Here is a 25,760-nt window from a genome sequence, read left to right as displayed (position 1 = left end):
GTTTCCCAGCTCCACCCAGTTACTGTGGCTGTAAAAGTCCTGAAAATGCAGAAAAACGGATTGATGATTGATTGATTGATTTGATTTTTATTCATGTTTGAACGTGTATGAGACTATGTATAATCAACGTCTGTTGTCCTAACAGTTTATCTCTTCGCGTTATTGTCTTAACACCACATCTTTACACGTAGAGCAAAAGGTGTGAACTATCAACAGAATTTGCTCGGCCTCGTCACCTGCAGTGTGTGAAGAACTCTGCCCAGTGTTTCTCTGGCAGCCTGGAAGTGCTGATGGCGAACGTTGGCTTTGATGGACGCCATGCCCTCCGTGATCAGGGCACGCCCCTCCAGGAAGGTCTCGGAGTTGAAGTGATGTGGATCACTTTTGGAATTTCCCAAATGGTAGCAGACAGTTACTTTATAATTCACTCTACTCCATCATTGTCTCACTTTTTCAATAACAACAATTTATAGTGTTTTGACGTTCCGCCAACCTGTTGACAAAGTCTTTGTCCACCAGTCCATTCTGGGTGTAGATTTGTTGAAGAGCAGTATGGAACTTTGCGCCTGACACCTGTCCTGTTGCTGTAGGTCCAAGACAGGCCTGGACTAGCTCCTCGGGAGAGCTACCCTGTGGGCAGTGAAGAAGGTTCACGTTAGGATCGACACCTCTCAGACTGGTAACAACCAGAACTACAGCTTGGGTTGTTCACTGTTTGTTTGTTTTTGTTTTTTTTATGCAATAGTGAGAACAATTAAAATCTCCTTTTTCCCTGTGTGTATTTCTTTAATTGCTGCAAAACTAGGCCTTGTGTTCAGCTAAACAGGTCTGTGTCTATTTGGTGGTGTGACTCATCTATCAATCTTTGTGTGCGTGTCTGGTCTTTTTTCATCATCGGATACTTACAGTGGTTATGAAGTCGTAACCGTTCTGTTGAGCAACTGCCTTACAAGCCTCTGCTACTTTTTGCAGCAAGGCTGTTCCTGTAATGCTAACGTGATTTGAAATCCCAGCACCGATGGGGACAAAGGCCACAGAGGGGGTTGTGATAAGGGCCAAGCCCAACAAGGCCAAGCCCAGCACTGGAGCCATCATTTTATCTGAAAAACCAAACACACCCAAAATCCATCGAGATTAGTGATTATGTTCGAAGAAGTGTGGTTATATACTGATGATGGATAAGTGATTTATTGCTTTTCTTGACTTATTTTTCTAAAACACACATGCTGAAAGAACCAAAGATAAAGTTCACTCAAACAAGACATTTGTTGCACTCGAAGCACTTTTTCCAGTAACAGTTTGCACAACACCAATACTTGAACGAAAAGCCTCTGTGTTTGTGACTCCACAAACCACTGAGCAATGAGTATAGAAATAAAATGAAAAAAAAACCCCGAAAAGAACAACATTTCAATTTTAAATTAATCAATGAATTTTAGGCAGTTGAACATATGATATGCCAGCACATATTTGTTTACATCTTTGGATTTAAGAGATTAGGTTGGATTAGAGGGAAAACTGTTTTATTATTATTATTATTATTATTATTATTATTATTTGCTAATAGAGATTTAATAGTAGCTATTACAACAAATAAAAACAAAGTATAAAAATGTATTTTACATACTTTCATATATTTTAAAATTATATATTAACATTCATATATTTATTTCTAAGTATATGAATATCTATTACTAATTTAAAAATTTGCATTTCAATTTTTCATGAATATAATGAATATCTTTAACATTCGACTATATATATATATATATAAATCTTAAAATGTCACAATGTTGTCACTTTTCCCCTGTAAGAAAAAAAATAAATACAAAATTTGATTTGGGGTATGACAAAATGTTTTGTTTAAATATTTCATTTTCAGAAATATTTAAACAAAGGAAGTCGGTCTTTAAATGTCTTACAAATACTACTAACAATTTTTTTGGTCTAATAAATTATCAGAAGTTATCCTAGTAACAAAGTACATTTAAAGGAAAGCCCTACAGTACCTTGATGATCCTCTACTCTGTCGACTCCAGTGAAACAGAACTTCAGCGTACCTCTATCCTCTACATATGTAGGACCACACTCATGGTGGGCGGGGTCTTGTGTTGTTACTTAATGTGTGTGTGTGAACAAACCTGACGCACCTATACGTAAGAGTAACAGTAAGTGAATGTCAAAGTGCGAGTGATGCTCCCCTTTTTACTGCCATTCTGTCATCTGTCATGCACCTAAATATGCTTCAGGTGTCTCCCTCATAAAGGTGAGGCAGCTTGTCATCATAGAACTGGTCCGCCATTGGAGATCAACACTATCATCAAGGCTTATCTGAAATATTCCTGTTTTACAGATTACTTTCTGAAGAAGTGTTAAAGGGTAGTGCCGATGTCATGTAATTGTGACAAAAAATATTTCGAGACTATAGGTGGGTACGGTAGCCAATAATTGTACTCAAGTAAAAGTACTGTTACTTCAGAATAATATTACTCAAGTAGAAGTAAAAGGTAGTCATCCAAATAATTACTTGCGTAAGAGTAAAAAAAGTACTTGGTCAAAAAACTACTCAAGTACTGAGTTACTGTTGAGTAACAGCTGATTTATTTTTAATGAACATTCAATCAGATAGACAAAATTACAGAGAGGAGAGTTTATCCTATCAATAAAATAATAAAATAAAAACTTCCAAATTAATTAACAATGATTTATGTTTAATTAATAAGTTAAAATAAAATAATGTTTAGGTAAATTCAAGTACTTCAATAAAAAATTCAAATCAATGAAATATGGTACATACAAATTAAATATAGTTTCTTCATAAATCTACTCGAGTAAAAGTAAAAAGTACAGTGATTTAAAACTCCCAGAATTATTTTGTTTGAAAAACTTACTCAAGTAAATGTAACGGAGTAAATGTAACTTGTTACTACACCACTGTTTAAGACTTTGTTGACATTAATGAAAAATGAAAGGTTATCATGACCGATTAGTGACACAGATGCCGGCAAATTGTTTATGTGATACGTGTCAAACTCAAGGCCCGGGGGCCAAATACGGCCCGCCAAGCCATTTTGTGTGGCCTGCGAGAGCTTAAAAAGCATTTAGTAAAGTCCACACAGCAGAGATACTTAACCTATGAAATTACGTTACGTTAATTACGTTTTTTTTTATTACACAGCAATTAACAATATTTTTAGTTTGAATAAATAATAATCAATTGCAGAAACTGGTATTAGTCTGTTATGGAGTAGTTTTTTGGTCCCAAGGTGCTGAGCATTGAAGGATCAATATTATATTATATATATATTTTTCAAAATAAAACTTCTTTTAGACTCTATTCTATCAGAGTCTGAATGCTGTTTATATTAAAATATTGCCAAATCATCTTAAATGTAAAGTAAATGGATATGGTGGATTTTCTTTGTATGAAGTAAATCAGTAAAAATGACATTCACAACTGACACTTCAAGGGGAAGGGGATTGCTGATGTGGCCCCTGGTGAAAATGAGTTTGACACCCCTGGTCTACATCATTGTCTGAGTTATGGTGATACAGCGCATCGTCATGAAAACACACACACAGCAAACTCTGAAGCGTCAGATGGAACTAGTTGACACATGTCACAGGCTGTTGCATGTTGATCTAACAGATTAACGTTTCTCACACATATGCCTGCCTCTCTTCTATTTCCTCATAGTGTCTCTCACCAGTCAGGTTTGCAGCTTTCCTGCTCTCCTTTTCATTCGGACAATGTCAGTGTTTGTTTTCTTTTTTTGGTGAATGGGTGTGTCTGTTGTAAGGTAGGTGTCTTCATAATCAGAAGAAAGTGACAGGATTGGAGCGATGAGTGTCAGTGCGCTATTTGTGAATAAGGGCACAACAGGAGCAACGATACAAAAACATCCCTCCATTTTTCTTTGAGTCTCTTCCTCGTGAATTTCACCGCACCTTCAGGTAAGTTGGACCTGTTTTATCGGCTTTGTACGTTGCACGTTGACATTGTTCTGCATGTGCTGTAGAGTTATTTCTGGGAAACAGGTATTTTATTACATGAGGGCTCTTATGTATCTTGTTGAAACATCTGAAAATACAACACCAGCGCTGTAGATTATTCCCAATTGCAATTCCATCAAAATGCTATTGATTTATTTATATATAGTTTTATACAAAATGCTGCCATGTTAGTACTGATGGCTACTTTTATTTTATTGTGTTGTATATGAACTAGTTGGTTTCTATGTTGTTATTAAAAAATTCCAAATTCTTGTTTAAGCATGTACTGGGTGTGTACAGATATTATCAGGGTATTCCTGATATTATTGGACAACTACAGTGAGAACAGCTTTTACAACCTCACGTTTGTTTTACTGCACATGGAAAAAGTATGAAAATCGTACAGTACAGGTTTTATCAAAATGAGTTATAGTCCTGTTGCACAACCAAGTTTAAAAAAAAAAGTACTGTATGTTCATCATAAAACGTTGAAACTGCCTTTACTTTAAGATTAGGCCGATGCTACCAGGTAGACTCGTTTTTCTTGTTCACACAGCTGATTGCCTGGCCAATAAAGAAACACCACTTAGACAGCTACGTAAATGCACCACTGATGTAGTAAAAAACAAAACAAAGAAAAGAAAACCCATCAAAGACATTGCATTGAAACATTACTATCACAAATCATGTTTGTTTGTGTGTTTTCACGAAGGCATTTACTCATGTCTGTGTCTAAGGAAACTCATATCACTGTTTAATCACGAAGGCATTTACTCATGTCTGTGTTCATGTGAGAACACGGCGAAGATTAAAAACAAAAGGTCCAATTTATTGGGAAACGCGAGAAGATAAGGAATGGGATTGGAATGCTGACAGTGACTCTTACCAAGACCATGTCATGTGTTTTTTTTTTCATTAAATTGGCAATAATTTACAAAAACAACATCAAACAGGATCTAAAACTAGCGATTTTGCAGTCTGTATTGTAAATTCAATGGGATTCAAACTAGTAACTTCAAGGCCTCATAATTAACATAACATAATTTTCACTAAACTTCCATTTGTATAAGAGACATTTCTAGTTCAAAGTTTGCTTGAATTCCTCATATCGATTTTATCGGGCACACACACACACACACAAAAGACTCACGCGACCAAATTACCACTAATTAGCTTAACGCTAACGTTGACTATACAGCTGCGCGCTTAACGCACTTAGTGACATCTAAGTTTCACATTTTCATTTGAGTAAGACAAACAAATTCAGTTTCTCAGTGAAAAAAAAAATCATAAAGAGCATTCAACCACGTTCACTACATGGCCCAAAAGGAAGTGTATCTTAATTATTTAATCTCATTGTGGATTAAAAACCTGTATCTTCACTATGATGTGTAATAATGATGTGTAATCCAAGCCATGGCAGGATGTGAGAATATTGTTTAAAAAGATAAGTGTTTTTTTTGCTGAAGATTGTACGCAGTTGTTCGCTGAAAAACGGATATCACAATCTGTGGTCGGTCACATTAGGACATCTTGTCTGACAGACCTGTTACTTATCTTCAGGTAACTGTGATGAATGTGCAAAATGTGATACGTAGATTTCCGGAGTTTAAGATACTGTATGTGCTGCTGGCAAGTGTATAAATTTCCTGGCAGCATCATGTCATGTAGTCACGGGGTCTCGTTAGTGCTCGAGAACATGGTTAGGGAACTTATAGTGTTGTTGCTGAATAAATCTTCAAAACTGAAACTGTCATTTTTGATTGTGTGATTTTGTTTTTTGACTGCAGAAAGGAAGTGGTGGTTTATCACTCATCGACAGGAAGAGGTAGGAGAAACAAAACACGTAATACACATACATACCCTCTCCGTATCGCGGTTCTTCGTGCACAGCACACTATTGGCTAATACAAAGTGTACTCGGTGTACTATTGGCTAATTGAGCGTGCACTTCTGTTCCTCGCGCTGATTAGCTCATGCATCGTAGCATCTCTCATTCACTTCACTCTGCGTCGCCATTCTACAACTCTGTCCATATAATTGTGTTAAATGGTAATACAGTCTAGGGAGGGTTGATAACAGTGAGGGGGAGGTTCGTAAAGGGTAAATAAATACATAAATAATACAATAACCATCTCGCCTCTACTTGGTTATTTTTCCCATTTTGCAGTGGGTCTGGGAACGCAACTACTGAGATAGGAGAAGGACCACTGTATCGCTTAAAAAGGCAGAAAAAAAAGAAAATATATTATAATACACATAGTCTATAGAGACTGATCACACATACGGTACTTCTGTGTGCCATACATTTAGTAACATATCTAAAGAAAAATGAAAATCAAGATAGATAAAAAGAAATCTAAAAGGGAGGATGTGATGTAACTAATGAAGCTAAATAAAATGAAACAGAAAGGATTGTAGAGAATGTATCACAAAAAGCTCAGTCACAAGTCACACACTGATAAAATAAGTATAAAATACTGAATGTTATGGTTTAAAATTGACAACATAAAAATAATCTGCAAACAATAATATGAAGGTGTTATTTTGTATTTTGAAAGAACCAATGGCGAACGGCAGCACCTCCGAAGACTTCTGCTCTATTCTCAAGGACATGAGAGAAAACAACGAAACCAGCAACAAAGAAGTCAATATGGTCGTGGTCATCGTCCATGGTTTTTTCTCCTGCTTTGGGATTTTAGAGAACATTCTCATCCTCTGGATGGTTGGTTTCCGCCTACAGCACAAAACTGTAGCCTCTGTTTGGGTGCTCAACCTTGCGTTCTCTGACTTCCTAGCCACCCTGACCCTCCCCCTCTTCACCCTGTACCTCTACCAGTCACAGAGCTGGGAGGTTGGCGACATACTGTGCAAGATTCAGACATCCATCTTCTTCGCTAACATGTTCGTGTCAGCCTTCCTCCTGGCAGCCATTTCCCTGGACCGCTTAATTCTGGTGGTCAAACCATTTTGGAGCAAGGAACATCGTACGGTGCTTGGAGCGTGGAAGTTGTGTGCACTCGGTTGGCTATGGGCTGCAATCAACACGGTGCCTTATACCGTCTTCCGCTCCGTCATAAAGAGAAAGGACGGGAGAAATATGTGCTACCACAACTTTGCTTTGCTTTCTTCCTCTCGAGCCACGGTCGAGAGAAACTGTAAGGTGAGACAGGAAGCGACAGCTATATCCAAGCTGCTGCTGGCTTTCCTCTGCCCTTTGGGGGTGATTGTTGGAAGCTACATCCAAATAAGTCTCCGCCTGATGGATAGAAACCGGAGGAGGAGAAGGCAGACCAGTTTCGTTCTACCAAATCCCAGACCTCCAAATACATCTCTCACTACCAGAATCAATAGCATTCTCTTCAAGCAGACGGCTTCCAACGATCCTGTAAATTTGAGCTCCAACACTCCAATCAACTCTAGTCAGATCAATGAGAAACAGCTTTCCCCGTGCTTCATTAGAATGGTGACATTCCTGATAGCGGCGTTCATCCTGTGCTGGGGGCCCTATCATATTTTTTGCATCTTGGAAGTGGTAGCACATTATCACATTCCCACTCGTTATGCAGTGGAGAAGTGGCTTCCGATAGCTACCACCATCTCGTTCCTGAATCCAGTGCTGGATCCCATCTTGTACGTCTTCAGCTGCCCACAGTTCTGTGTGCGAGTACGTCAGAGTCTCGGAGCAGTGTTTGACACACTGGTGCGGGAAGATGATGAGATGCTTCGGCCTTTCGGAAATTCCCGCAGAGCTCACAGGTGGCAGCAAAGCTTTCAGCGTGTCGAACCTGAAGTACCCATGTAAGGCATCGGCTCCACCCCATCAATCACATGACATCCAGTAAAATCTTATACCTACCTTTGGACGATGAAGGTATTGAAGAGTGATCCCAACCCAATCATGGACAAGAATCCAAAAGAGAGAGCGCTACAAAGCGCTACGTGGTTGGCGGATTACTGGTTCTAATTCAGTGGTCACCTGGTAGTTTTAGGTTTCTACCTCTATGGAGCACAGTTTTAGTTACACGTCGGCTTTGAATAGCGTTGTCTTTGTCAATGTATACAATGTAAATATGTAATAAACGCCCAGTTCAAATGAATTAAGCTGTAGGGTCAGTGTCTGCTCAATGCCAAAAATGCCCACCAGAGAGCAGTAAGGGGTTGTCTGCTTAGATCAGGATGGGATTATATTTTCAATTTTAGTCCAGGCTCTTTATTTCAATTTAAACCATAGAACGTACTGCTCCATAAGTTCCAGTGCATGGAAAGAATTGTTGTTTTGTTTTTGTTTTTTTGAAAATGTAATGCTGTTCAAACCAGGTGAAGTGCTCAGCTGTTGAAACGTACATCTCCAATATCAATCTAAAAACCCTATATGATCCTATAAGTGCATATGAAGCTTTGAAAACTTGCAGCATACTTTAAGACTTTCCTGATTCCTCCCTGCTCGTCTCCCTTTTTTCACTTTTGTTTTCACTTTGTGTTGCAACTCTGGGGTTTTTTCCCCCATCAGCAGGTTAAAGTGGAAGCTACTTTATTGTGAATTACACATGAAACATAATGTCTACTCAGACCCGTAAAAAAAGAATTACAGAAGTGAGAACAAACCTATGGCCATTTTGAAACCACAATTTGACAGAAGTTCACAAGTTGACTTTGTCATAAAGCAACAGTGAAGAAGTGAGATGTTGGTCTTCAAAAAAGCTTTTCCATCTCTGAGCCATTTCTTTCGAATGTAAATGTGGAGACAAAATGAGCAATGGTTTATTCATGAAAAGAACTCTTGCACTCACATTAACGCTGCAAGGAAAGAACTTCCTGCATGTAACTCATGTGTGCAATGCGCCTCAGAAGCGTGGAGAATTTTGATGCCGTGCCAAGGCTCTGATACAAACCTGTGGTTACAAGCTTGGCCCTAAGCACTGGATGCCACCTATTTTTATACATGTATATATGAATTTGTCTAATGACTCACAAAGAAATTACGACCCTCTTCAGTACCTCTGTGATCCCAATGGGGTCACGCTCCACTTGTTGAGGATATCTGATCGTCGTGTTTTAGTTCAGACATGTAATACCACCGAAATGAGAAAGAAATAAGAGAAGACAAGAAGACACTGTGGACAGAATCAGGGATTAAATACAGCAACGAGTACGGAGAGATGCTGAGTACTGCTGTGAGAAACAGTTGCGGGTTGAATAACAGATGCTGCAGGAAGACTTGAACCAAGTCACACACCAGTGATTTTCTGTCAGCCCATACTAACTCCGCTGTAAACTCTACCATGAAGACACACGTACAACGACAGAAAAGTACCACGAAGTAAAGAAAATAATGAAGGACTTTTCGATTAGTTATATTTTAATGTTTATTTACAGCATATAACATCAAAATGGTACTGTTTAACATTATTATTAGTCCTTTAATTCACCACATAACGTCGGTGTGTATGGAGTTTGGATGGATTCAACTTTTTACTATTCCTCAGTTGCGTTGTTAGGCCGTTTTTATGCTTTTTTTTTTTAAATCCTGTTTCGGAGACCAAAATGTTGTGTATTTTTTATATATCAGAAATTGTTTTTCAACAGTTTTTTGACTGTATGTTCAAAGTATTTTTCCACATTTTTTTCTTTTTTAAAAATTGCAACAACTGCTTTACTATACCTTCGCTGCATTAATAAAAAGTTCAAATCTATAAAATTGTCCACAGAATCTTTTGATTTGTTGGTTATTAAATAGTGGTTATGTGAAGAAGAAGAAGAAGAAGGAATCTCAGCTGACAAAAAAATAAAAGATTTATTACAGATGAATACAGTGTCAAATCAGTCACAAGGGTCTGTCTGGGGATCGCAGCCAATTTTAAGCCTCTGCAGAAGTTTGAAACAGGACATGTGGTTCATGCTGTTTATACAAACCTCTCTTGTTTCTTTTATACAAACAGAAATGCTTTTAAACATACCAAACCCACAGTTCCAGACAATATATTCGTTTTTGTATTATCATCAGATGTTGCGGCAAAACTCCCTATTTCCTTCACTAAATCACTTCAGCTCATATTTCAGTTTTCCAAAATGTGGGAGCAAAAATCTTCAAAAGCACCTAAATACTTGTTCATTCTAAATCCATGGTTCAGGGCACATTGTTTGCCCACCCGTGAAATAAAAGAAAAGGACCGAGTCCTCACGGCTGCAGCCACACCCAGATTTGGAAGTTGACCTTCATTTGATTTCAACCGTTAAGTTACATGTTGTCACCTTTCGTGGGTGAGACACAGTTACACTAATAAAATCAGCCAGACAGTAAACAAACGTGTGGAGGCCTGTCAAAATATTTTAAACTACCCTGTGATTTTTTTTCGGGAGATGTTTTGAACACACACACACACACACACTCACCACATGGGACCAGTCATGGGACAGCAATCTGTATTCTAGATAGTGTGTATTCTCCACACTAAATCTGGAAAATCCAGAAAACCTTTCCACTCAGTGGAACCCTGCAAAACGTCCCCACAAGGACACAGTGTCCCCACAACAAGTATATAACCAATGTCCCCACAAGGACAGCTCTATCAGTGACACACACAGGTATTTTGGCCTAGACGCTGCACTTACCCAGAAGCAGTTTGACCCAGAAGTTTTTCTACATAATCAGATCTTATCTAACACTAACTTAAACACGGTTCTCATTTAACAGCTTCATATAAAAACTTAGAGACTCACGTTTGTTGTGAAACAACACTGCACGTGCAGTTTTGCGTGTGTTAGAATCCGTTTCAGTTTATGGATAGTTAGAAGTTAGAATCGCTGTGTTGTGGTTGCATGAATTACACTGAGCCAAATCACTAAACACAAACCAGCGGAAGAGTTTTGATACTCACCTCCTGGGAGTTCAGGCCTGAGGATCTTGGTGAAGAAGCACACACCAGACAAGTTGGAATCAGCGGTTGGAAGAAGAAGAAGAAGAAAACTTAGCAGAGTGGGGCGGCTGTCAACCCTTCACCTGATCATCCGCTGGTCTTGCGTGTGTATCAGTGCCTCACCGTTCTGTCACGACGCGTGCAGCTGTGCAGGGAGATGCATGTATTTTTAAAGGAAGGGGGAGTGAATGTGGTTACACAAAAGCAAAAGCGAGCCAGGGGTGTAGCCAGTGATCAGAGTTATGGGTGGGCCTGTTGTACATCAGCCACCATCTGGTTTTTACTTAATTTAAAAAAAAAAAAAGGAACTGCTTCAGACAGTGCTGTCTTTTGGATGCAGCGCTGCAACTCCACTGTGAAAACTCACAGGTCACGAGCAGTGGCCGTGGACACGCACCTGAAGGTGACAAGCGCGCACGAACCCTAAGTGTATTTTAGGCTAATCCTATATGACACGCAGATATAATACTTAAGTAAAAGCACACAGAGAGGACAAGTAAATCAACATTCATGACTGTAGAGGCAGGGATCAAGTGGTGTAAGTGTGAGATTAACCAGGATCACTTTCATCTGTCAGCCGTCCTTCCTTCTGGCAATCCCTTCATACATGGACAGATGACGTGCCGCAGCAGCTGGCTCTCAGGGTTTAACCATATGTATAGCAATAGTTATAGTTTTAGTTCATTTGTGTATTGATTTAATAAACACACGTTTTAAATAGTTAAGAATGTGGAGTCATTTCACTTTGCGTATAGCTATCTTTAATAGCTACGTGATTCTCTAGTTTTCTTTCGATTTCTGTTTGTGGGTGTTGATTGCTAGTTTTTTTTTTGTATTTTCCATCCATCCATCCATCCATTTTCATCCACTTATCCGTTACCGGGTCGCGGGGGCAGCAGTCTTCACCCAAATCACACTGCACCGTACCAACCCCCCTGAACCTTCCTGCAGGATTCGATCTTGCCCAGGAGGTGAACCCTGGGGTTCCACACCAATGACAGAGACATGGCCTCTGGACCAAAGCACCTGTTTTTGTTTGTTTGTTTGTTTTTTCCATTCGGCTCGGGAAGAGTAAAAATATTTGGGAGTGATTATGTTGCGGTTTTTAGGGGAATTGATTGTGCCTTTACTTTGTAAGCATGAGTGTAATGGCATTTTAATAGCAATGTTTGTTGTACTGGTACTGTATTATATACATGGTCAACACTCTACAGCAGTGTTTCACGAACTTGTTTTGGGGGGACCCATATTTTAAAAGTCGCAAACCTTCACGACCCAAGTCAATAGACGTTATTCGTAAACTCCTGGGAAACATGAAGCAAGATGACCCCCCAAAAAAATCTCTTGAGACCCAGTCTTTGGGAAACAATGCTCTACAGAACCCATTCCTACTGGGGACACCAGGACCCATTCACGTATCCCCATTCACTCCACCTCTCACTTGAGACCACAGGTGAGATAACAGGTTATGCAGCCAACTCTGGGGTTAACTCAGGGTAGAGGACGCGTCTGCGCGAGCTGCGAACCTTTAACACCACGCAACAGTCATGATTGTGCTTGGAACGCAAGCTCAGGCTTGATCACCCTGTAGCTAGGTAGCCGCCTTTGATAAGAGTGTATAGTGTAAGGTACACTACTGATGACGTGTCATCCCAAATTGTATACCCTTTGAATGGCTGTGATATAACTCCCACGCCATTCTCAACATCAAGTTCAACCTCATGGCAGTACCATCTATTGGCACAACGGACAGTTTACCATCTCTCCCCGGGTTTTTATGTTAAAAGACCCGCGGATGCTAATGATGACGTTGATTTCAGAATACGTATATATGCTCACCTGGTCGGAGTGTACTCCTGTTTAGGTTACTTGTTATTATATTTGTTATCTGCTAATGCTTTTAGCTACTTTCTAGCCATCTGTCTTAACGTTTCCGTTATCCGAGTTCTGCGATCTCAATGGAAACTTCCTGGTTAAATTAATCCGAGCTGTTCCTAATCCAGGACTGCGCAACCTTCAACAACAACAGCACGACCTTTTTTTTTTTTTTTATCATTTTACTACGAAATATAAATCACACACTTAACATTTCAACCGTTTACATGAGAGCAGTGTTGCAGTGTTTGAAGATTTACCAACTGCAGTTACACCCTATAACCAGAGTTATCCCTCAGGTTTATTAGTTATAGCTGCTCTACATCTACAAGTAGCCACATGCAGGCGACGATCTATCTAGATATTCAGTATGACACACAATTACCCGCAATACAGCTGGAGCCGTTTGGAAAGCATTTATTTATTTTTAGATAGAGAACAGAACAACATATTTAGAAACTTCTGCGTGACATAAAATAGGTTTAAACACGTTTTTTTTTTGCCGTTTTTTTTTTAACTAGTCACAGCCTTGTCCTCAACAGGACCAGTGACTACTGGCAGTCCAGGATACAGTGCCACTTACGGGAAATACCTGTCTCTTCGATGCACAAGTATAAGTGTTGTTCCATGGCAGAAAAGTGCGTCAAGTTATGTAAGAAAATAAGACCGAAATTTTAATTTAAGGAAATTATTTTGTTGTGTTTCCATCAGAGAATTCCCTTCAGTAAAACTCTGGGTCGTTTCTTTCACACGTGGTCACAACCTGTTTTTATGCCTCGTCCAAGGATTGCAATCAAGCTCCTCTCAAATGTTTCATATTTTATGAAAATTCTGAGGTTTGCCCTAAAACCAACACAGAGGTGATGTGATTTGTCAAAGCAGTATCCTTAATGACACAGGGTCACAGTAGATCAGACCTTAACTCGTATCGAAGGCTTCAAGGCGTGGTTATCGGATGCAGCTTGCAGTGTTTGTTCATGTTGTTTTGGTCAATACATACTGTAAATACTATATATACACACACACACACACTGATGGTTAATAATAATACCGATACAGCTACTGCTGCACTTTCATTTCTCGTACGCCAGAGACTTTATTAGTAAGGAGGTGTGGAAGCCAAAGTTCCAATGACCATAAAGAGGAAGGATTAGAAAATGTTGCAAAAGTAGGAAAATTACAAGATTTCAGTTTACTTCTGATTGTGCTGTAGTAGATTTTTTTTTTTTTTTTTTTTTTTTTTGGGGACACAACCCCTTTCCCAGGACCCCCTGTAGCCCTTTTCCCCAGCTGCACCCATCACACCTCAAAAATTCTCGTACGCTATTATTTTTCCATTACAGTTCCTGTCTCTCCTGTTTTTCATTTTGAGGAAAAACATCTTATAAGGACATCCTATGCCCCGGGCAGAGTTTCACATCGACGTAAAATTCGCACACACCGTCTGTTCACATACATGCAGCATTAGATCAAATGAGGGGGCGTCTGAAACCATGTTTTTTTTTTTTATATATAGGGCACAGATTTTATATTACTTAAATACCCCACTGTTAATCTGTAACTGTAAAACACAACACAAGTGCAGAACTAACTGGAATTTACTAAATCACAAATACTTTTAGTACTTGTAATTCTATTGCTTCGAGTACCTCAGTGGCCTTTGTGTCAGATAAAAGAAAGAAAACAGGAGGGAACTGAAAGTTAAAGAAAACATGAAAGAAAACAGGAGGGAACTGAAAGTTATTCTTAGGGATGTCCGATATTAACTTTTCACTTCACAATATAACCCTTATTTCCCACTATCAATATTAACCAATAACAATACAGCAGGGAAGTAGTTTTAGCCCAAAACTATTACATATACTATCACAGGTATTGCATCATCAGAAAAACATTTAAAAAAAAAATCAATAACGATTCTTACAGCCATTACATAAATATGCTAATATCTGTCCGATAATATTGATCGCCAACATTATCAGACATCCCTAGATATTCTGAAAGTTGCATATTGTATAACTTACTTCATTAAAAAATGACCCCTAAAACTGCAAGATCAATGGTCCATTACCAAAATGGAAATGATCAAAAATAACATGAACTATAAATTCAACTTTTTACCCAGGTTCAGGGCCAGGGCCAGACTGTGGACCTTAGCTGCCATATGGTAAGTGAAATAAACAATACTTTTAAGTAAAGAGGATTTAGGACAAGCCACCATCAGCGTCAGAATAGATGAGTACAGAGAGAAAGCCGGAGAATAAAGGACAAAGAGGAACAGAGTGATGGGAGGGTGAAATATATGAACAGGATTACAGGTGATGTCACAGCATGAAGAAAAAAAAACCCTGCTGGACAAAATATGTGTAAATAATTCATCATAACAGCAATTCTCATAGTTTTTTGTACTTGAAATAAGAGTGAAGAGGGAGACAGAAATGCATAGATTTCAGGATGGAGTGAGATTATAATCTGTGCAAAAGTGTGTGAATGAGCACGTGAGCCACTAATTCCTACAGCAACAGGTCAGAGGATGAAAAATGTGAATGATGGCTGTTGAGCGAGGAGCAGAGATGAAAGGAGTTGGATGAGAGGAATTCATTGGATGAGAGAGGGAGGGGCAACAACAACTACAGTAGTGGACGTGCCTCAGATTGTCCTTCGGCGTCAGATGCTCCGGGAACGATTGAGAGGAGGAAGACGAGGAAGAGGACCAGGAGTAGACAAGAGGGACACTGCACTCGGAAGGACAGACGGAGACCCAGGACAGGAGACGTGAATGAAACCTGCACTGAAAACATGACTGATGTGAATAACGTATCGCCTGAGGAGGCGCCAGAGGAGAAGCTAACAAAAAAGGTCAGTGGTTGCATATTTCAAAGATAAATAGTTTTCATTATGGAAATCAAACGAGATCACGGTAGTGAGAGCTGCTATGATCTACGCTTTAGACACAACGGTTCTGCCTAAAGTACAGAAGCCTTACAGGATTGCAAACGAGCAAATCAGAGGAACGGCCGAGCATCACGTAGTGGAAAATAAGTTGATATAAACTTCATAAAAGAAATACTAGAGCAGCATCATATAGAGAGCTATAGTACAGGGGCTCGGTTTACGATGTCCTCAACCTACACGTTTCATTGTTAGGTTACCATGTACCATAAATTTGTTAAGAAAATCTGGTTCTATAATCCGACAACCGATGTTAAAATAAATTTTGATTGCAAAACCTCAAGTGATTGAGTCATTGATTCCAAGTCATCATTTGGAATCCAATCATTATTTTGTGACACGTGATAACGGACATTTACTGTTGGTTGATTCTCTAGGGTTCGATCAAGAAGAAGATTGAATCATTTAGGCGATGGAGTTCAGCCAGTATGAAAAGGCCTCCAAAGCCAAAAGCGAAGACCCTGAGTCTGAACTTAGCAGAGGAAACATCCGATGACCTCTGGATGCAGGTTGGACAGAGAAGAAAGCTACGACCCATCGTTGACTCGGTGTATGGACAGGTAGGATCCAGAACTGGGTATCAGAGCTTACATATCTTGCTGTAACTTAGTACTTCTTAAATAGTGCGGCGGGCACGGTGAGGTGCCGGGGAGGGAGGGCAGGAAGGGTTGGGCATGAGAGGCTTCCAATAGAATATGGTATGCTGGACAGAAGTGTCCCAGCCTGGTCACCAATCCTAGGTTAGATAGCATAAAGAATGGCATTTACACCAAATCCCCATGTGGTTACAGTGAAGTTGACTGGTGTTCTCATTAGGTAGCAAAATTGGTTGGTCCTTTTCATGGGCGAAACATACGAAATGACCGAGCAAGGGCAGTGAGAGATCGGTTGAGCCCTTGTAGCTAGATACAGTGGTCCCTCGTTTATCGCGGTACATAGGTTCCAAGGCCTGCCGAGAGACCTGAATTTCCGCAAAGTCGTGACATGATATTTATGCGCAGTAAAATGATGACGAGGAAGGTGATGACTTTTATTACTCAGCTGATGATTGATTTTACGTCTCTCCAGAGGGTGGTGCCGTTTCTTGGGGGACCTCTTTCATGGTTTCCGAAGGTGTATCCGTAGTAGTAGAACTGGCTCTTTTTTGCGTGGCTGATCTTTTTCCAGTCGAAGAGTAGGCAGTCATGACATCGTCGATTTTGTTGCAATATTGGACCGATATCGAACCATATCGTCGTCCCATTCCTGTGACATCTCTTGTAGATCTAAATCTGGGATACGGTATATTTTATATATACAGTTTTTAAGAACCCACCAAGTCGTGAATCCGCGAAAGATGAACCGTGAAATAGCGAGAGACTACTGTATTTCCTTGTATAAGGAGCAAAATTTTGCAATAGTTGCAGACTCGTAACATGGAATACTCATATTTCGGGAAGCTCGTACCTAGGGTGTCCCCTGTAGATGACTGCTGCTATACTGCAACATGTCACCTTAGATGTCCTCATGGTGGCGTTTGTTGTGTAGCCAATAACAGATTGTAGAGAAACTAGTGAAGCTAACTTAAGCTAATTCAACCCCCAAGTCTGACAGTGTACTATTTCAATCTGGCTATTTCACATATAGCACATACTGTATGTTTAGCTCCCTGGCAGATAAATTTAGGCTAACGCTATTAATAGATTTATCACCTATTGTGCATCAAAGTTATACACAGGTGCACCATGTGCATGTGCTAGCAGTTGTGTAAAAAATGTCTGGCAGTTGTATCACCGTATCTGTCAGGACTTGATCAGTGGTCCAGGTTGGCATGCAGCAGCCCCAGGTGTTGGAAGGCTCCAAGTGTGTGGTTCATCTAAGGCGTGTGTACAATGTATGTGAAACTTCCTGTTTCAACATCGCTGCTGTTTTCATCACAAAGAACAAAGGTTCACAATGTTAACTCCTCCCAATTCATCTCACCTCTGAGCATCACAGCCCTTGAGGTCAAACCGAAGTAAGAGACGTGGTTTAAACAGAAAAGTGAAAGTGACTTGGTATATTGTTATTCCTAACACCAACCACAAATGGTGTTAGGAATAACAATGTGGCAACGTAATTGACAAAAACAACATCATATCAATATGGTTATTCAGACAAAATATTATCTGCATAACTGAAGACAACATAGCAAACTAACAGAGCATCATTATAATGTGTTAGGAAAGACCTGAAAGTCCTGAATGAGTAATAATGGCTATTTTATTAATTATTTCACAATCATTGCAAATGAGCACAAGCTTCATAATTATTTTTATGTTTATTTTTTCTAAAAAATTATATGTCAATCACTCCATCTATTGCATCAGTTATGAGTCATCTATTCATAAGAATTACCAAGAAGATGGTGAAATCCAACATTTGGGAAGCTGACTGTACTGGTTTAGTATTACTGGTGAGTCAGTTCACAACCATGACATGTTTACTGAACAGTTCGACCGGGATGTTATTTTTATCCGCTGATGATTATTCATGCTTTCACTCGGCAGCAGAGAGATTGACAGAGGATGATGTTAGAAAGTGAAGGAGAGATTAGAGCTGGAAACAGCAGGAGGACGGGAGTCGAGCCAGTTAGAGAGAGGCATCACAGTGAAGAGAGGGTTGTTAGGTCAACTCTGAGATGTTATCACATGATAAGAAGGAAGGTGAAAAAAATAACACTGATTTAATATGTTTTTATTTCTATATTGACCTACAGCCAACTATTTTTGCTTCTGTGAAGAAAAACTAATTCTGGACAAATAATAATTAAATAATAATAAATTAATAATTACTGATTATTAATAATTTCATTTCTAAAACTGTTAACGTCTTACAGTAATATTGCAATTTAATATTCGGACTTTCAAAGTAAACAATTGACGTGTGCCTTGTGGTCGCAGCTGAACATTCAGTGGAGGGGACATGTGACCGTATTTGGTCAGAACAATGTGTTAAAAACTTACTCAACTCAGGGATGGCATGTTGCTGTAAGAGGAATTAACGTTGGGTAATTAGGTCGGGCTAATGCAGACTAAAGCAATTGGTTTTTCTTTTTAACCGACACCAGTTCACAGGAATAACAGTGAGAAAAAAAAAAGTTTTCTGTGCAGAAATTATATATAAAATATATATTATAATTATAAGAGAAGGTCTATTGTTCAAACCCTGGTGCTAAAAGAATGATATATATCATATATATATCATATATATCATTCTCAAAAGAATGATATATATCATTCTTTTAGCACACGCCTCGAGGAATATGTTGCTCAATACACTGCTACAAATATATATATGCATATATATATTTGTAGCAGTCTATTGAGCAACGTATTTCTTGAGGCGTGTGGAATACATATATATGTATATATATATGTATATATACATATATACATATATATATAGTAGTGAATATATTTGTAGCAGTGTATTGAGCAACGTATTCCTCGAGGCGTGTGGCGCGTGGGGGGGTTTGTGTAATTCAGAGCTCCAGTCGAGCCTGTGAGGACATGTTGTCCCTGAAAGGAGACAAGGGAAAATGACTTTTCAACCCATCGTAATCTGTATCAACAGCGTTTTGACTGCTGATCTGCAGAATCGATCTGAGGATTTCAACATTAAAGGTGTGTCAGGTGACAAGTTTGTGCCTGCTTTCACAACTCAGGTGACAACTCCCAGGGCTAACAGAAACAGGGGACAAGGAGAGGGGAGGAGTTCTCATTTCCTCGCCATTCGATGCTAAGTTGAGGCTCCTGCTGCTGCATTCCAGGCCACAAACTAAAACACTCCCCATTCACCATATTGTAAACATAAGATTGTAGATTCACAAGTTAAGTGAGAGCCTTTTTTTTTACTTATCAATTTATATACATTGTTTGTTTGATTTTTATTAATTTGGTCATTTATTCCTTTATTAAAAAAGTACATCTGTATAAAAACATTCACATTACTCTTCATCTTTACTACATATACATTTCCCTAGTTCCAAAAATGTCCATTTGGGGACAATCGACTTTTATTAGCAGAAAGTACAAAAACAACGACACAAGTGCGTTTGACCACAGTGACAACAAATATATGATTTTTAGGCTGTTATTATTATTATTATTATTCTGCCCGTTCGACTTATAATTGATTTTCGGAAAAGTCACTTATAAAGATTAAATTCTTTAGTTTTGCCTGCGTTCTCTCGAGGCAGAGCCTGTGGAGCGGTGCATTAAGGCGGCGGCAGCAGCAGCTTTACAGACAGATTATAAAGTAGGTTAGCTGATGTACCATTAACCACTGCAGCATCAACTGCTGCAAAGAGACAGAAATCACACGCAGCTCCACTCAGTCTGTCACTCTCCGATCATCCTTCATCCTTCATCCTCCTCATCACAAAGCACCTCTAATCTCCCAGGCTTGGGAAAAATGTCCAGTCTGACTTATCGGCCATTTGAAATTGTGTTTTTCTTTTTAAATCTAGACAGGTGCAGAAGGTATTATTTTGGGTAAGTTGGTAGATTAAAATAAGCCGGACATACAGTATGTGGCTACTGTGTGAATTGTTGTTAATGATTTGTTCCTGACTGCAGCGTGTTTACTTGAAACAGTCAGAACAACAACAAGAAAAACCAGACCTTTTATCTCCCAAACAGATCTTGGTCCAAAACACCACTCTAGCGTGGAATGGTTTCACTTCTTCCACATCAGAGTACAGTTTATATTGATGAAGTAATGCTGTAGAGCTGACCTGGGCAAACTACTGCTTTCTACCCCGGCCCAACAGAACACTAAAGACTCCTACAGATGGATTCCCCTGACAGCGACAAGGCTCGTCACTGACCTGGAAATGTGTCGCTTAGGATCTAGAGGTGCATAAGTTTTCAGGACAGACACCTCGGGGGGCTGGACACTCAAATAAAATGAAAAAAATAAATTAATTAAATTACATTTTACAATCCAGTTGCAGGGCCGGATTTGTTCAGTTGATGATCACTGATGCAGTTGATCATTTTTAATCTCATACAGTATTAAACAGTTTAAGGAGATGTAGACGGGCAGTTACATGGAGACTAAGTGGATGTACCAAAATATCCAATGTACCAAAGTATCAATATCAGAGGTATCGAGATCAATACGGATCAATACGCTGATATTCAAATACTTATACTCGCCGTGTCTACACCTCACTGAGTCAGTTTTTTGTTCCTCAACCGCTTATCCGTTACCGGGTCAGGGGGCAGCAGTCTCCATGACCGTCACCCAAATCTCACTGCACCGTACCAACTCCCCTGAACCTTCCTGCAGGTGGTGAGTCCACTGGAAGGTACCAACCGCCCTAACCGGGATTCGATTTTGCCCAGGAGGTGAACCCTGTGGTTCCACACCAATGACAGAGACATGTTGAGACTAATTTAACCATATTTTTTGTGATTTTTTGGTTTTTTTTTTTATTGACATATGGAAACATTTCTGCTCAGTTCAAGTGACCCATGTTTACTGGTGCTAATCAACTGGTGCTTGGTCCTGTGGTATGCAGTATTTGTCATTAGGTGTGCCTCTAGTGGCCTTCTAACTGTACGTTAGAGAACTTGTAGTATTTTTATTACATTCTCAACAACAGGTATATACTTGCAGAGGTTCCCTAACTCAAGGTCTAGAAAAATTACGCACCCAGACACTGGGTGGTGGGGGGTTTAAAGCACAGTTTAAAGTGTTGGACCAATGGTGCCAAACTTACACTCATGTGTGGTTTGGGGCAGTGGTGGCTTGGTGGTTAAGGAAGCAGACTTGAGTCTGGAAGGTTTCAGTTTCACCGAGTCCACCGGCTGCCAAGTTACCTCTGAGCATGGCACCATCCCCACACACCTGCTCCTGCTCACTTTAGTGGTGAGTAAAATGCAGAGGACACATTTGGTTGTGTGCTCTGTTTGTCCGCCTCCTCTCAGGAAGACGGCTACGGAGCATCAAAGGCAGGACCACCAGACTGAGGAACAGCCTCTTCCCTGAAGCTGTGAGACTGTTGAACTCCGGTGAACCCCCTCATAACCACCCTACAAACAGTTCACATTTTGTGGCTTGCACATTGACTCACAACTTCCCCACTTATGTTGCTCAACAGTGTTGTTGTTCTTGTCTTTAATTCATTGCACAATCAACCCTTTCCTCTTTCTTCAACCTGCACTATATTAAACTCTTCCCCTCTGTCACCTGTACTCGATCCGGGACCAGAGAAACGTATTTTGTTCATTCCATGTCTAACATGTGTTGCAATGACAATAAAAAAAGAACCTTGAGTCCTTGATTTAATCAGGGCTATCTGTTTTGAAGATCACCAAGCAGCTGTCGCAGCCGCTGTTGTCAGACTTGCTGTCGACTGTGTGGCTAACCTCGTATAACCAACAGTCACTGACTTACGTGTCGGAGGCAGCTGGGCCTTTGGGCTAGCTTGCCTTTACGGTAATGTGAGTGCGGGCCAAAGGGGGGCAGGGGAGAGAGGGGCAATTGGCTTTTAAGCGCAGCATCGAGCAACTGGCCCTAGTGTTAAAAACAACTCTATAGCACCCCCGCAGGTGCAGGGCGGTAAGCTACATGCTCTGTTGTTGAACACTTGTTTTTTAAAAAAATTCTTTGCACCTTATTTCTAGGATTTACTTGGAATTCCCACACTACTTCAACATAGTCATTATAATAACACAAGTCCTCACCCAAACCCTCAAACTGTTTGAGTTTCAATAATTCGACCGCCCTGTTTTCTTTATCGTGTTGTTACAAGCCTGTTGTCAAACGTCCCGTCTGATGGTTTCAGGTTCTCCCTGTTCTTTCATTCCTACATTTCCATTTGTGCACATGAAGGTGTTGATTACGGCAGTGCAAAAAACTGCATTTCCATTATAAAGTGTGTCCCTATGAAAGAAGAGAAGAAAAGTCAAAGACAGCCTGTGGTAGGACTGCTGTCCGCTGATCTGATTGGTGTCCATCTGGGCCAGTGGACTAAGGGCACACGCTGTACCATTATATAACAGAACAGTCACTGTGGGTTCAAATCCTTCAGAGCAGGTGGATTTATCCAGAGGAGGTCACTGTGTGGTCATTCTGTCTTAGTGTGTGGTGTGATTGAGCTCCAGTTGTCAAGATCATCTTTTGTTTTATTTATTTCAAGTACTCTGAGCTGGTACTAGAGAATACAGTATGTTTTGTATTGTATGCATACAGTACAATTTCTAAAACAGCCTGTGTGTTTACATGTTAACAGTAAACTTTTTTGTATATTATAAATACATGACTTAAAACACAAGGACTTTGTGAGCCAGAGGTGGGCCCTGGGCCAGAGTTTGAGGCTCTCCCTGTTTGCATAAAAAAAAAATTCATTTCTGCAGACGTTCTCTTTTTTACTGGAGCATGAGAAGGACATCTGCTGGTTGTACAGAAGAGTTACAGGCCTGTACATTTTCAACGAATCGCCTGTTTCAATTTGCACAGACGTTGACCTTCCATGCATAATTCATCATTTTTATTGATTTTTATCTGGAGAATATTGACTTTATTCGCATGCGTTGCTGTTTGTTGTTCTTGCACTTTTTAAAACATAATTTTGATCAATTTTTAAAATGCATTTTATTTTCTATACTGCTTCCTTTGCAGCCCCCTTCTGGTAAAAACCCAAAGATTTTTTATGAAAAATACATTTAAATATGCAGGGTTGCAGGAATTCAGCTGGAATAATATTATTTAGAGGACATTTTAACAATATATTACACATTAAAGTATTATTACTTTACATAAAGCAGGGCCTATTTGTTTGGGGAAATATGGAAAATGCCTTTACTGAGAACCTGTAGAAACATCGAAACTGATAGAACATTTTCTGAATATCGTTTTTTAAATGTCACTCGTAGTGTGGTGTGGAGCGACTCATGTTTTTCTTTCAGATTGTATCAGCATCGGCGTGTCTCTAATCTGAAATGATGGGGATTAAACAGTCGAACTACTCTCCCTCTCAACCCAACATATACACACACACACACACACATACATACACACAGATTCAGATTCACAAATACACACAGAAACACACAACCTTTTTTGATCCCTTGAATTTGGACCAGCTCGTGTGTGTGTGTTTCACAGATATATGTCTGAGGTTTAGGATTCTGGTTCTTTTGATTGGTGAGAATGGACTGGCTGCCTTGTTCAGTGTTGGGAGAGAGGGGGAGGGGGGGGGGGGGGGGGGGGGGTTTGGGGGGTTATTAGTCCAGATATGTCCTGCTCTATTGATTCCCAGACCTCCTTTACTTAATATCGCATTTTTGTTAAATCTCATCATGGCAGCCCGCGTTGAGCTAAAAGAGCTTAGGATTTCATGGAAACTCATTTGTCTACTTCATCACTAAAAGGGACCAATAGGATACTGGATCACAGGATGGAGTTTTGGCTCTGTAGTCCTGGTGGTGGTGGTGGTGCAGGATGGAATCATTTGTGTTTGCTTTAGTGGATGACATAGTGCATAATGGGACGTGCAGGATATAGTTTTACATCGTTTGAGATTTAAACAGGAGAATCGTGGAGGGACTGGCTCACGGCAGAGGGAGGGGGGCTGGTAGGACGGAGGGCAAGGTGATGGGAAACATCAACAAGGTTTCTAGGAAGTACAATCAAAGGAAAAAGGTAAGAGAAAATGACACCTGCTTCTACTGGAGACCAGGTATTGGAGACAATGTGGTTTGTAGTCAGAATTTGTGTTCTAATAGAACTCCTAGAGACGTAACATATTTCATTGTTCAAATATTTGTTTGCCGTCATTGGAATTAAAACTCTTAATTGTTTCCTATCACGGTTGGTCCTCCCGCACGAAGGGGGTGTCGGCTGTAGAAAAAACAAGTGCCCACGCGGTCGCCACGATGCAGAGGGACCGGGGTAAAGTCGGACAAGTGGACGCAAGAGACGAGGACGGAGAAAAGAAAGAGCAGGAGTTCGGTGAACCTCTCTGTGCTCTGGTTAAGAACTGCAACATGCTGCACAACATAGTGGGTCCGGCGTGTATCTTCCTTAGACAGGGCTTCGTGAAGAGCCAGCTTGTATGTATATCTTTGTTTAACACACACACACACACACACACACATACACACACACACACTCAGGATTTCTTTGTCATATTTGGCAAAATGCTCACTAGTGTAGCTAAGTGAGCATTTTGCCAAAATATAATTTTTGTAGACCCATGGAGGTAGTTGCTTTGATACCAGGGACGGCTAGATCTGATAGTCAGGGTCGGTATCCGACCGATATTGGTCTAAATTTCAGGATTGATCTTTAGAAAATCAAATATAGCCCGTCTGATCCAATACCTAAGCCCAAATCTTCAACTTAACTTTGTGGGACATGCCGTCAACAGTGACACCATCACCTCAGCAACAGTAGCCTGCAGCAGGCAGGAGAAGAAAATAAGGTATCGGACTGATATCGGTATTTGAACTGGGGGGTAGGCGAAGCTGTGCAGCATCCTGCCTGACGGTGGGGCGCATGGTCTATTGACAAGTCTCACTGCCAGTAGGCGAAGCTGTGCAGCATCCTGCCTGACGTTTGTTTGATGTATGTGTAACGGTCTCATGTTCAGTACCAAACAGCATTAGCGTAAGTTGACAGTGTTGGACGTATAACGTGGAGGTCTGTCTTCTGAGTCCATGACTAAAGCCACTCTCACCCTGCACCTATCTGACTCTCTGATTGCACGCCTCAACACAGTCAAGTTGACCTCGTGCTTGATGAGCACCACCCTCACATACTTCTCTACCACTCCTGATGTTGTATAAATCAAGACAGTTCCTTTCTAAAAAAAAAAAGCACAACACAAGTGTGGTACAGTCGTGTCGTATTAAACACACACAAACAGCAGCAATTTTGTGTGAGTGTGTGTGTGTGTGTGTTACTGATTTGTAATACAATTTACTGCTGTAATCCTCCTGCCAATATTTTCAATCTCTCTCTAGTCTACTTCTATCTGGGTCGGCATTG

The 25,760-nt window shown here is 40.1% G+C and overlaps 3 protein-coding genes across 5 annotated transcripts in view; 2 read left to right on the top strand and 1 right to left on the bottom strand.

Moving 5' to 3' along the window:
- Window positions 1-11,073, bottom strand: part of vwa11 (von Willebrand factor A domain containing 11) — an 18,003-nt gene extending 6,930 nt beyond the window's left edge. Inside the window, exons 1-5 of the mRNA XM_017035549.2 lie at window positions 10,875-11,073; window positions 907-1,100; window positions 494-630; window positions 237-381; window positions 5-39 (exon numbers count right to left, since the gene is read on the bottom strand). Coding sequence (XP_016891038.1) covers window positions 5-39; window positions 237-381; window positions 494-630; window positions 907-1,095 — 506 coding nt within the window. The 5' untranslated portion in view covers window positions 1,096-1,100; window positions 10,875-11,073. The remainder of the gene's footprint in view (window positions 1-4; window positions 40-236; window positions 382-493; window positions 631-906; window positions 1,101-10,874) is intronic.
- On the top strand, window positions 3,343-9,689 carry LOC103383870 (prostaglandin D2 receptor 2-like). 3 transcript variants are annotated; one of them, XM_025058380.1, is made up of 3 exons: window positions 3,343-3,954; window positions 5,784-5,821; window positions 6,555-9,689. In XM_025058380.1, the coding sequence occupies exon 3, from the start codon at window positions 6,560-6,562 to the stop codon at window positions 7,796-7,798; it is 1,239 nt and encodes a 412-aa protein (XP_024914148.1). In that variant the 5' UTR covers window positions 3,343-3,954; window positions 5,784-5,821; window positions 6,555-6,559; the 3' UTR covers window positions 7,799-9,689. The 3 variants fall into 3 exon arrangements, with proteins under 3 accessions (XP_024914148.1, XP_024914147.1, XP_008315408.1); XM_025058379.1 differs by having other exon boundaries at window positions 5,784-9,689; XM_008317186.2 differs by lacking the exon at window positions 3,343-3,954 and having other exon boundaries at window positions 4,747-5,821.
- Window positions 11,074-24,020: 12,947 nt separating the features above from the next.
- The window catches only part of LOC103383872 (calcium-binding protein 2-like), a 3,559-nt gene continuing 1,819 nt past the window's right edge, over window positions 24,021-25,760 (top strand). Inside the window, exon 1 of the mRNA XM_025058935.1 lies at window positions 24,021-24,823. Within this exon, the coding sequence (XP_024914703.1) occupies window positions 24,647-24,823 (177 nt within the window). The 5' untranslated portion in view covers window positions 24,021-24,646. The remainder of the gene's footprint in view (window positions 24,824-25,760) is intronic.

Source organism: Cynoglossus semilaevis, chromosome 9 (assembly GCF_000523025.1).
Source record: "Cynoglossus semilaevis isolate Cse_v1.0 chromosome 9, Cse_v1.0, whole genome shotgun sequence".
Classification (NCBI taxonomy): Eukaryota; Metazoa; Chordata; class Actinopteri; order Pleuronectiformes; family Cynoglossidae; genus Cynoglossus; species Cynoglossus semilaevis.
This window is presented reverse-complemented; position numbering and strand designations above follow the sequence as displayed.

Coding starts and splice junctions, on each gene's coding strand:
- LOC103383870 (XM_025058379.1), top strand. CDS start 6,527: ATGAAGGTGTTATTTTGTATTTTGAAAGAACCAATGGCGAACGGCAGC.